This window comes from Rhamphochromis sp. 'chilingali' (assembly GCF_963969265.1).
Source record: "Rhamphochromis sp. 'chilingali' genome assembly, chromosome: 1".
Classification (NCBI taxonomy): Eukaryota; Metazoa; Chordata; class Actinopteri; order Cichliformes; family Cichlidae; genus Rhamphochromis; species Rhamphochromis sp. 'chilingali'.
Window position 1 is genome coordinate 45,611,449 of NC_137929.1, and position 13,485 is coordinate 45,624,933.

General features: G+C 38.8%; 1 protein-coding gene across 7 annotated transcripts in view; it reads left to right on the forward strand.

Moving 5' to 3' along the window:
* dysf (dysferlin, limb girdle muscular dystrophy 2B (autosomal recessive)) overlaps positions 1 to 13,485 on the forward strand; it is a 107,290-nt gene that overhangs the window by 50,425 nt on the left and 43,380 nt on the right. For 6 of the 7 annotated variants that reach the window (XM_080903386.1, XM_080903389.1, XM_080903388.1 and 3 more), the window contains 3 exons: positions 1,676 to 1,853; positions 1,952 to 2,025; positions 11,438 to 11,497. In XM_080903386.1, the coding sequence (XP_080759512.1) occupies positions 1,676 to 1,853; positions 1,952 to 2,025; positions 11,438 to 11,497 (312 nt within the window). The remainder of the gene's footprint in view (positions 1 to 1,675; positions 1,854 to 1,951; positions 2,026 to 11,437; positions 11,498 to 13,485) is intronic. The other variant, XM_080903390.1, reaches the window with a different exon arrangement.

Below are 13,485 nucleotides of genomic sequence, written 5' to 3' on the forward strand. Positions count from 1 at the left end.
TCTAAAGCCTGCAGACGTACAACCCAATGAAGGTTGCAAACTTAAAGGGGGCAGATGTTCTGGACCAAAAGTCAGATCTTATACAGGAAATCGCAAGAGAGGATTGTATAGATTTCACTAAATATGTTGCTACATGTCATTTAAATCTAAATTGAATCCTCTTTAATAGAAGATCATGATGACTGTATGAAAACAGGACGATAAAATGCTCAGTGTTGATCAGATTTGTGGTTGTTTAGTAACTTTCTAATTGTTTTATTGGGCTGTGGCAGATATAAGTTGTTCTTTCTGCTCTAGTTAAGTCAGCTGTGAGTAATTCTGGAAAGGTTTGATTAGATTTTTTCCATAAACTCACATGAATAAGGTCCATTCTTGGTTTTTGTTTTTTCTTTGCGGTTATTTGTTTGTTTGTTTAAAGAGAATGGGCTTCATACGCTGATATGTGCATAGAACAAAATAAAAGCACATGGAATGTGATGTTCCTACCACTGTGCAGCCATAAAAGACGACAACAGTAAAATAACAGGAGAAACACTACTGAGGAGGAAGTCTGAAAAAAAGCACAGCTTCCCAAAGTGTTTGCACAGGAGTACCTTTAGTTTAAAATAAATACATAATTATAATAATAAATAAGAAAGGCTTAGGATGAAATATCATTTCATTGTTTTATTTTACAGAGCAAACTGTAGTCCTACAACGCAGTAACAGCCTTCATTTTGGACCTTCAGGGTCATCATTCCCAGAAGTTCACAACAGTCTGTTTTTGCAAAACACTGGTGTGAAAATCTCTAGTGTGCGATTAAGATTAATGGAGCCATATATAATGCAAGGAAGTGACACTTACATGACAGAACAAAATGGCATATACTGAAAAGGACAGAGTTTACCGCAACTTGTGTGTGTGTTTTTTATTTTTTTTTGTTTTATCTTTTTTTTTGTGTCACTTTACTTGCAAACCTTATATTAAAATCCTCAACTTATATGTTAACTCAAAGTCCCAAAAAGTTGATTCTTTTCATCTGGATGTCATATTTTTAGTGGGAGAAATGTTTCATTACTGTCAGTGACAACTGATCAATGGCCATCAGTACCATTCACAGAGTTGGGGAATGGCTGCAATCACAGAATTGTAAGATTGTCAATGATCAGTGGTCATGACAATTTGCATATTAATCCAATGATCAAGAAACTGACCTCCCATCCTACTGTTCAATCAGTGGGCTAATTTCAGCGTTGTGCAAAGGTACTGTTGAAAGGTTTTGGGGGAACCTGTAGTCAGCTGAGACTAAAGAAGTCACTTGATTATGAGTGACGAAATGTTTCTCCAACTGAAAACGCTACGTCCAGATGAACAGAATCAACTTTTGGGGGATTTCCTTACCTGGATGATTGAGCATGCGTCAAGACACTTTAACTCAAAGTGTTGTATGTACCCTGATTTCCATCACAAAGATGGTATCTGCACCTCTGCAGATTCAGCTATTTCTTCCTTTACATCTGAAAAGGTCCATTTAAGCCTTGATTGGTCATGCTTTGGTGACCAATCAGTTTTAGGCAATCAGCAGCCACAGCCAGTCAACATCACGCAGGCAGGTGGCATAACCAATTAGAAATAGACGTTAAGCAGCCAGACGCTTAAGTCCCTGTGTTTTCATTTTCCTCCATCTCACCACAGAGACTTCCCCAAGAGGAGCTCTACATGCCGCCAATTGTCATCAAAGTCATTGACAATCGTCAGTTTGGGAGGAAGCCGGTGGTTGGGCAGTGCACCATCCGCTCGCTGGAGGAGTACCGCTACAACCAAGAAGATGAGCAAGCTGTGGAGTTGGAGGGAGAGGAGGAAGGATGGAGACGTAAGGCACACAGCAGTGGAAAAAAATAGAGCAAAAATGATTAACACTGATGATAAATGTTAAGTGTCTTCTTTTCCTGTGTGTGTTGGCACGTGTAGGTGAGACGCCCCATTTAATTTCTGGGGAGGTTTTTATTGACATCGATGATGAGCAGCCGCTTGTGTCTGACCAGGTAAAAGAGCTTTTTGTATCAGCTAGTTGCCTAAACCTGCTCTGTGTACACAACACTGTACATTTATTGGCTAATTACTCTGTAGGTAATTACTGGTAATTAGTACTTTAAATAATTGCCACAAAACTGCCTTTAAAGCATCAAAAACACTTTTCTGTTCATCTCTAAATTTCCTCTCACTAACATAAGGATTCTCTGGCTGGGCTGTGACTTTCACCTTCCTGTTGAAATCCAAAATCTTTGACAAAAGAAAAGGAAAAAAAGAGCCTATCCAACAATATCACTCGAATGCAGATAAAATTGTTTATTTAGTAAAGGCTATTTTTCACATTGAGTTAAAACTGCCAAGGATAGTGGTGAGGAGGGAACCTATATACAGGACACAGCCCTATTAGGCTCATAGCAACAGGTCCCACTGTCTTACCCTTTCATTTTTTTTCTCTTTCTTCTTTCACCAGATAACTGGTCAAAGATTTTTGACATCCCAGTTTGAAGAACACACAAAGTCAATTACTAACAAAATGTAGTCTTTTTAAAGCATTTTTTTTAATATCCCCTCTTACCCCCCTCCTGGTCCACAGTCGTAAGTGGTTTCATTGTGTGTATTAGTGAATAGAAGATTGTATAGAATTAGACCGTGACATAATTTGGCTTTATTGGTTTGGCAGACCGCACGAGGTTCCGTTGAAGGGAGCAAACATAAATAATGCAGCGCTATAAATGCTAAACACACACTCGCAGACCGCAGCTATCGTTGTGTAATCATGTTTGAGGACTGAAGGGAGCTGGAAAGTTTCAGGAGGAATGCATTGTCATCAAACTGTGGTCCCCCCAAAAACTGCAAAAACGCAAAGTCATTATTATGTTTAAGATGTTTTTGTTGTTGTTGTTGTTACATTTTCTAAAAATAGTGTTAGGAGGAGAAGAGTTACCAGTAGGCCCAACAATAAGTAAATACATGTAATAAGTGCTTTGCTGGGCTATTGATTATTAAGGTTATTATTAATATTAATAATAATAATAATAATAATAATAATAATAATAATAATAATAATAATAATAATAATAACAACAACAACTACTAATGGTACAAGAACATGTCTGGAAATGCTTCTGAACCAAACTGTAGTTTGTCAAAGGTGTTTTTTATATTTGCAGCATGCATAACCACACACAGCCAATATAAACTTTCCATTTTCAAGGTTCACCAGTAGAGTTTTGGTCTCTGATGTGATGGGTTTTTTATTCAGAGTCAGAACCAATTTGATTTGAATGACAAAATCAAAATCTAACCTGGGAGTTACTCAGATCCCAAGTTACTCGGAGAGGAACTTTGTATTAGTATCTTGCCCAATGTTATTTGGCATGACGGGGACAGAACCACCAACCTTCCAGTTAGTAGATGACCTGCTCTACCACCAGAGCTACAGCTACCCCACATGTAAACAAAAAATGAATTCAGTTGAATTTAATGACTTGAAGCAATGGATGAGGTCTAGCAGACACTGATTGGCTCCAGCTGCCTGCATTGGCACATTTGTCACTCACACAGGGAGCGATTCACTTGTCATGTATCTCTTCGAAGTTGACCATTGATCGCCAGTAGGGCTGAACGATTATGGAAAATAATCTAATTGCGATTTTTTGCCCCAATATTGCGATTGCGATGCGATATGCGATTATTTTTTAAGGTCTTTGTCTTCTGTATTATTAAACAAAGACAAGCAATACATCATATAGTATGGCCAATACTATATTACATTAATTTTAAACTGTTCTTTCCTGGAAGACAGACCTCTGTTATGATGACATGAGGTGATGCATGAATTGATGACTGACATTTTTATTTAACTTCTTCAATCACAACAGTATATTTGAACATACACAATAGTTTATTTTTAGCTTACAAACATCTGAGCATAAAGTGCTGACAAGGAACCCTGGTGTAAACATTAAAATGAAAGTCAGTACAATGTGCAGATTGCAGAAATATACATAAACAAAATCAGTGGCTTTACCACACTCAGTTTTTCGACATCTGTGAACTACTAGACAGTCATTCAATTAAAAAATAATATTAAATAAATAAAACTAATAAATAAAAAATACACACATCTTACTGATCTCTGCAGTCAGTAACATTACACATAAAGTGCAAACATAATAGCAATTGTATAAACACACACACAAACACGCCTTTAAATTTTAAAGGCGTGTTTGTGTGAAATTGGACGGTCTAGTTCTGATTAGCGTCACCGCTGTCTCGGTGGAGTTTAATAAACTCGGCCGTCTGCTTCTTGCTATCTAAAATATAACCAGACACTGGTGTAAATTCTCGACTGTCTCATATTTCTGTTTAATAAGTTTTCTGTTTGACGTTTAGTCAGCTGTGTGAAAACCAAGGAGGAACCCACCCGGGGGATTAATAAAGTTTTATTTTATCTAATCTAATAACTTTAATCTCAGCCAAACCGATTTACTCACGAACAAACAAAACACTGAAAAAAGCCCAACAATAACATTTTTAGGTTGTCTAAGTGACTTATATATTACGTTTAACCCGAGCAGCGAAACTCCGCGGTGATCTGAAAATGATGTGCCGGGAGTTGTGCCGTTCTCGGCCGCATCAGTAACCCTCGAGCTCCCGGCTAGCTGTCGAGCTGGTGGGTAGCAGACGCCTCTGAAAACGTCGAAGCACTTTTGCAAATATGGGATATCTTGATAAACCGAGCAGATATTTGATGTTTACACAACTACTTTCTCGCCTGAAAATATGTCAAAAGTTTATTTTGTGACCCTGAAAGATTAGTATGAGTAATTTTAAAACTCAGTAGCGGCCGCCATTGCTGGAAACTGGAGTTTGGCTGGGCCGCGCTATGAATTCTGGGATATGGTAGTAATTTGGACAGCCTTCGGCGCGTCGCTGTGACGTAATCGGTCTACAAATGCGGCCTCAGGAGGATGCAGCCCATGAATTTGGACATGTCCAGAGTATAATCGCAGCCTTTGCGGTTAGAAAATTGCACTTGATCATGTCGCGATATTATCGCAAATGCGATATATCGTTCAGCCCTAATCGCCAGTGGACATTTCGGACTCCAGTTTCCTAGGTAATCCGCTAATGTATTCACTACCAGGTCATAGGTTTATCTGTGGTATCTGGCACTCTTATTGACAATCACTTCAGTTGGTTGCCTCCAAGTTGAGGAAAGTGTATTTCAGGACCCGCTTACTTTGTGTCACCTGTAGCTTGAAGTCAACAAGTGTCATTTCTGCGGTGTCTGGTCACCATGGCACTGTACTGGTTTCTGTGAAGACATAGCTTTATAGTCTATTGAAGCAAACACTATTTTCTTGCCTCTCAAATATGTTTTTTATTTTAACAGTTTAACATAAGACCCTGTTGGGGACTGACAAACTTGTGAAGTCAGCCCTATGTGTCCATTAGAAGAACTGCACTTTTTGGCACTCGTGTTTTGGCTTCATTTTAAAGCCCTGGGTTGTTGTCACTTGGACCACCACACTGGTTGAGCATGTTTGTGGGCACTTTTTAGTGGCATTAAAGGAGTTCTAAAAAGTCTCAACATTTAACTCTGTTTAAACTTAACCATACTTTTACGATAGCATTGTGTCATCAAAAATGGCCAGTCTATTTTTCAGCACTTTTAACAGTTTATGGCATATTTCTGCCTCTATGATCATTGTATGTTAGGTCAGAGGGTAGGAACAAACAGCCTACATGATCATTAAGGTTAGAAGTCTTGCTCTTACCTTTGGAGATGGTAAAGGTACTGGCACCCTTGTCTACAATCTTTATGCTAAAATACCCATCTGGCAGCCATGATAAGAAAGTAAACACTCATCAAAATATGAAAATATTCCTTTAACATAACTAAAAGAATAGATGAGTTGTCTCTGCTGGTTGGTATTTGCTCTGAACTGTAATTATGCAAAACCAATGGTTGCCTGTTCAGAAATCACTAAAGACAGTGTGGCAGGCCTTGGAAAATGTTCTGCAGTAATGTTTAAGTGTGCAGGATTTGAAGTTAATGGGCTACAACATGGAAAACCACTGGATTGGCCCCTTTGAGAATACTGAAGTAACTTTTGAAGACAGTGAATCTGCAGAGGACTTGTGAGTTTTCTGGAAAGAATTCCAAGCTCGTGATTTCTGTCAGCCTCCTCTGTGAGAGTAAAACAATTCAAGACTTCTGTTTTGGAGCCCTGCACCTTCTTGCTGATGTCTATTACTTCTTCTTTTCTTCTCCTCAGTTTCCCCTCTCTGCTGTCATCAGCTTGGTCTTCCTCCTTTGCTTCTGTCTATTGTTCTCCCTCTTCTCTCTCCTCTGCACAATAAAACGATTATTTGGTTTTCATTCTTTACATTCAGCTTTTCCCCACACTACTTTTATATCACTTCCTGCCACTTTCCTTCTTTGCAAAATATCCAGTGGTGTAAAATGGATGCTTAATTGCCAAAAACTGCAGTTCCTCAAGTAGCCACTTTGGACTTCCTCGAGAAGTGAACTACCCCTCATGGACTCCCAGGGTAAAATGACCAACTTAATAGGAGAAATGCCCAGTCATATGAAAAAGAATGATTTTATAGGACTCTATGAAGTCCATAAAGTCTGTACTACCTACACCCTTACTGCTTCCATAGGATTTAAAAGGACAAATTACAGACAGATGCTGCTTCTCAAATGCAATTGGTTGATTTGCAAGGGTTGCCAAGACAAAGCCTCTTCCCTCTAAAAAACAAACAAACAAAAAACAACTATTGGCATATGGCCTTGCTTTGCCAATTTGCTTCTTGGAACATTGTGTAAAGACATGGCAAAAGTGGTGTCCATAATCCACGGCACCACATTTCAAGAAAACTAAATTTCAGGCACAGCAGTGGAGGCCTGAGCATTGTGGCTTGTTTTGTAGGCACAGGACCTGGGCACCATGTATTGACTGTGTCGACCATGAACTTATCTATATACCAAAGTATTCTAGACTCGAATGTGGGGCCATCTGTCCGACAGATAAAACTTGTGCCAAACTGGGGCTTAAAGTTAGGAACACCGCCAGTTTGACTGGTAGATGTGCCAACACAGCTGACTAATAACACTCACTGAACTTGATAACTTAATTGCGTTTGTGCTGCTGCTGCCTTTTAGCATAATGACCATTGGCCCACAAGGTAGTAGCTGATGTCTCAGTGGCCTTTTACCTTGTTTTAGATGCACTCTCTAAATCTGTTTTTTGTTGCCGTCTAACTAACTTCTTCCTTTTATTTATCAGTTGTTGTTACTTCTTTTCTGCTCAGTTTCCTGGCTCTTTTTAGCTTTTACCAAATTATGTTTTTCTTCTGCCTTCCTTCCTTGCTTCTTTTCCTTGTTACATAAAATTTACTTAACTCTATTCCCTTTTCCCAGTAAAACCTCCTTTGCTCCATCTCTTCTTCTGTCCTTATTTTCACTCATTATGTATCCTTCCATTCCTTACATCCCTCTGCCCTTTCCCTTCTAAATTCCTTCCTACTTTACTATCTCTATTTATCGCCATTCTTGTTATCTTCACTTTAGCCATACTTTCTTTTGCGCAGTTTTCATCTATTCATTAATCCTTTCATCTCTCCATTTTACTGTTCTCCATCTTTCTGTTTTTCAAGCTTGCTTCACCTCTGTTTTTTATTTTCCCTCTCCAGTCAACCCAGTTTTTCTCACACTCTCTCTCTCCATCCGTCTTTTGCCTTCCCCTCTTTACCCTTTTAATTCATTTTCTCATTCCTTCTTCCCTTCTCTATCGATCAAGCTGGCAGCTGTTTTAATGTGGCAGCTCATTAGGGGGAATCCTCATGTTATCCTCCTCCGTTTCCTCTCTCTCGCTTCATTGTTGTGGTTCATCAGCCAATCATCCCCTCACTGATCCTTTCATCATCTTGAAATGCCTGCTGGAATTTTTCCCTTTTTTAATTTCTCTGTGCGGCCCTCCTTGGTATCCCTTAACCCACAGGCGCCACAAAAGCTGCGCGCGCGCACACACACACACACACACACACACACACACACACACACACACACACACACATTTGTGTTTCTGTCACTTAGAGAACATTACATTGACTTTAATTTATCTAAATGATAATTAAACCCTTGACTAAACCTACCAAAACTTCATGTTAAAACTGAATGATCAACATTATGGAGACGTGTTTATGCATTTACATCATAAGGAAAACACATACACACAAATACGTGCACTATTTAACATAAGGAGACATCATGGGACTGTCTCTAATATATTGCTGTTACCTCATTCTTACGACACTGACCATTTTTCCATTCTCTTGCACTGATGCAAAACCTCAATTGCCTTGTTGTGTTTGACGGGGGAGGGCAGCGGTAAATAAGATAAGATAAGATAACCTTTATTAGTCCCACACGTGGGAAATTTGTTTTGTCACAGTGACATGGGAGTTCAAAAAAATATGTACAACATGAGCTAAATAAGCGAGGTTAATTAGTGCGTCTGCGGGTGTTGAAATCAGTGTACACTCCCTGACATTAACACCCTTATCCAATTAAAATGTGCAGTTCATCATCAGAACAGCTTTGTGTGGGTACAATAACAGTCACGCAACTGGATGATAAATTTGCAGTGACAGCTTAAAAAGAAAAAAGAAAATCTGCACTCTTGTCAACCCAATTTGCAGATTCAGACCGGGCGATGAGTTAGAAGTTGTAAATTAATGGAGCAAAGTGTGACATTTGATCAGCAACAAGCAGCTTTGTTTCAGCGGATTCTTTGTACTGCTGAAATTCTTCGTTGCACTTTAAAAAAAAAATGCAAAAAACCCAAACTTGGCGCACAGCTAACTTGTTTAATTAAATTGGTCTTTGATAATCAATCTTTGTGGAGCTTCATCTGTTTCTTCTTAACTTGAAGATTGCAAACTTTTAAAGAATAAAAGTGGGATGGTGATCAGTTCACAGCTTGTGCAAAATAAAATGATTAAACGCTGAGGTTTCTTCATGAAAGTCAAAGTCAGCAGAGACATGTGGCAACCAGTTGTAGTCAAATCGAATCAAGTGTCCAATTGGATACTTGAATATTGGAACTATAGATAACTAATTTATTTATAGTACTACAAGGACATCGCTGTCCACAGTTTAGTGGACAGTGATGTCCACAGCAATTCATAATGACTCCACTCCCTTATGTGAGAATTTTGTGTAATTCAAGCTACCATCACACTCACACCCACCTCTGGATGAGTCGTCAGCTTTTGCGGCAACATCATTGCCAGGGAATTTGTCCACCCACCACAACCAAACTCTTTATTGACTTTCCATTGGCATTGTTTTCCTGGTGCCTTGTGTGCCATCACCACATAATGCATTTTGAGGAGGCTGTGGTCACTTCACATTATTCACTGAGATCAGGTTGCATGTAACCTTGGTTAAACATGGGTTGAAAACCACTTAACTTTGTTCTGATTTTTAAAGAAGTTTAGCATTTAAGAGCTGCATTTTTTTTTTGTGAATTATTGCTATTAGTTCAGATTGCTCCAACCAAACAAATACTGATACTCTGTTTTCCAATTTGAAATCATTACACATGTTTGAAAATTCACTAGGGTTTACTACTATTACTAGGGCTGGACGATTTTCTCCAAAGTCTGGGACACTATCCACTTCCATAATACATACCGTTTCACCAGCAGCAGTAATCCCGGAGACACAAAGAGAGACAGACATAGTCTTCATTTTCCATTTCCATATTTAGTAAAATCTTTTTCTCTTTCGGCCTATAGTTCATCTAAGTTTTTCAGTCTCTCTCTCTACGCTGCTCTTCCCTGTACTCCGCAGTCAAAAGCTCAGCAGTAAAATGACAAACATAAAACCTGGTTAAACAAAAAGTTGGATCTGCACGTGCACAAGCATCCTTTTTACAAGAGATCGCACAGAGTAGTGAGATAGATTCTCTTTAATAGGAATCTTACAATAATCAGTTGGGAAACAAGCCAAATATCACTATTTAACACGATTTGTTAACTTTTGGCAGTCATTCTGACCATCGTCGGTTACCTGCATCATCTTCCGTGAGCACAAACCTACTTTCCACCCGTTTTGCTACTCAGGCTTTTGGTTATAAAGGCATCAGTATTTACCCCTTAGACCTGGCAGAGGTGCTCCAAGGACTGTCGAGGAACTGTCAGGACGTGGGGATCTGACTGTGAAAACAAGGTCACTGCATGCTTATTGAGTACTGACATGTAAATAACAAGGTTGGCCCAACCTAACATAAACGATGCTTTCATCCTGATTTATAACTATTATTGGACTATAAAGTAAATTAAATTATAGTAAGAGTTCAGACTAATGTAAGAGGTCATAAAGTCATTAGGAGTTTTTTCTGAAGGTTCTATTGTTACAAATATCTACAAGTTATGTCCATACATTTTTTTAATATAAAGTCTACCACTGCAAGGTGATGACGGCACAAAAATACAATAACTGCATTCAGATTTTCCCATCCTATCTTTGTTCTATCCTTCTCTGTTCTCAGCTGATCTCTAACTTTGTCTAAACACTTGAGGCCAGATTTACTGATGAGTGGTGCGAATGCAAACTGGCCTTTAAATTCATGTGAGTTGTGTTTATATAGCACTGTACAATTATACAGTGGTATAAAAGCAAAAATACTGTTTGTTTTTATAAAGACTCTCAAACTGATTTACTAGCATCTGCGACACATAATTTACTGCTAATTATGCATGATATGATGCATGGTATGATATTTAATACAGGAAAAAAAGGTGTGTTTTTTATGTTTGATTTTGAAATTAACTAACTGTGCGATGAAATAAAAACAGCTCAGCTGTTGTAAATCACTCATGTTTAGTAAATCTGGCTCTTTGTCCTCCTAATCTAGGTTCTGTCACAGTCCATCAGAGTAAATTCTCTGAAGTATAAGGCCGTTACTAACCCTAACCCCAATCCTTCTCTAATGTGTATTTTGGTGGAAGATAAAACAGATTTATTGCTTCTGTATTTTACCAATATCATGGAGAAAAAAAGGCATATTCTGATTGCCTTGGGTTAGAGTTGGGGTTAGGGCTGTGGTCATCTACAGTGATGACTTAGACCTGGGTATCTGCATTTCTTCCATAGTGGTGACAGTGATGTTTCTGTGTTTGAGTCGCTGATGTCCCTTCAAATGTTAGTAGATAATGTCTAACAGTGTCTAATGTTGTAATTTTCATGTATATTTCTAATATCATGTTCCTTCTTTTTGAGTGATTAACACTTTCAAATTGTCTTTTATGATTCATCATTGAGATGTGTTGCAAATATTGAAGCTAACTCTAACAAACTAACCTGAAAGTGTGTGTTTCTGTGTGTGTATATATGTGTTGTAGCTTGCGGATGGAACCAGTTCTGCTATCATTAACCTTTCAACCTCTAGTTCCAGCCTTCATGTAGGTAACAAACTCATCTTGTCATTCATTTCATTCATTGAACAAGAATGTCAGTCATGCTTTGCATTTACTTTTCATTGCACTTGTTTTTTTTCATCATCCATCCATACATCATGCCTCCCAGCCTCCCACTTAATTGTCTTTTTTTCACATACTAAAGAAAAGTGGATACTTACTGCAAATCTGCTCATATTGGCAACTGACTGTCTAGATTTTTTAAAAAGGTCTACACCAGAGCCAGGAAATTTTTGCAGTGGTCGCCAGGCAGAGGATAGTAGTGGAAACTGATGTCGCTCTTATATTGAACACAGCATTGAGCCAAATGTTCGGTCTCCCTTCTTATCATTTGGCTCATTTGTGCACCACATGCACCATGAGACAAGTCTGTTACAACTCAAGATGTTAGCGAGGTTGCAACTGTTGATAAAATTCATACAGTGGATGTTGTTAGGAGTCCACAAGGAAAAAGCTGCTATAAAATGAAAATGGCTTTCAAAAAAAAAAAACTCCCAAAGTTTACATTTAAATTCAAGTTACTGTATGTAACTCTATTTTATTCATTTGTTTCTCTAATGGATATCATCATTTGGCTGTTTTCCACTGCAAAACAGCAAAGTGTTTTATCTTTTCTTGAAGAAGGTCTTTGCCACTCATCAAAAACTTGTTGAAAAGATGTTTAATATGCTCTCAAAATACAATGCTGGAATTTGGGTAAAAAAAACAAACATCTAATGTGAAATGCTGCTCTTTCAGGTCAGTGAAAATATGTCTGGAAAAAGGTTTCTCTTTATGTCTGACACCTCGGATTCAAAACCTGAGGGTTTTTTTTTTGTTTTTTGCAGTGACATTCATTACTTATTACTGCACCAACAACTTATAGTAGCATGTGCCTGCAATAATGAGGCCTTTTCATGTGGAGTTTGCATGTTCCTCCATTGCCTGCATATTTCTCTGGGTACTCCAGGTTAGGTTCCTACTCACACAGGCTCAGTAACAGCCAGCAAGCACTCACCAACCAGTCAGAGACTAGTTGCCAGGGGATTGCTGACAAGTCCTTATGCCTGTGGCCCAGTGGTTCTTATCTGGCAATAGGTGTGAATGTGAGCCCTCACTTCCAACCAGCTGTTTTTCAGCACTACTTAGAAGCACCTACCTGCCTATTATACCCCAAAAACAGGGCTGAAAAGACCCTATAAATGGATGGGGTCCAAAACAGTCTGTGGGAATTTTTTTCCATCTCTAAGTAAAAAAAAAACAAAAAACACACATTAATTAGTAAAAAGGCAGTCAAAATCTAAAACTAATAAACAATGTTTCAGGTGATGCCAGGTCACAGTGTGTAGACAGTAGCACAGTTTTAGTTTTGCTATCTATCGATGAAGTTTATTTAAAGTAAGACACTGTTGAATAACACTGAGTGCAGACAGATGAGGGCCGATCTGGAATGAGATAAAAGTGGGGCTTTTTTCCTGCTGCCAGGATGAAACGGGAGACTTGCTGCTTTGCTGGTCTTGTGTCAAAAAAATGCATCCTACTTGAGAAAGCCAGATTTTACAGAGCGACACACCGAGCTGTGCGGTTACACAGGAAATCTAATCCCACATTTGAACTTGGGGTGGGGGGGCTCCGCTGCTTGTTACATTCTTCTATTTTATTTATCTAAGCCAGGTCAGTTTGAAGACTAAGCATGACCCGGACCAGCCTGAGCACACAAACATACACATCCAGTAGTGCTCTTTCCTTTCTTGCTCGAATTTGGGGGGGGGGGGGGGGATTTCTTCCTCTCCAAACAAAGATATTTGTTTTATTAAGGGTCAGATATTTAAAGCAGTCAAATTAAAAGCTCAGTTTTCTGTCTGGCCATGGCCAAAGTCAACAGAGCTGCTTATAGATCCTCTATACCACAACTCTCTGTGAGCTCTTACTAAAAGACAGAGGAGGGATGGATGAATGAGAGAGGGAGAAAGTGACTAAAAGAGAAGCAGAGA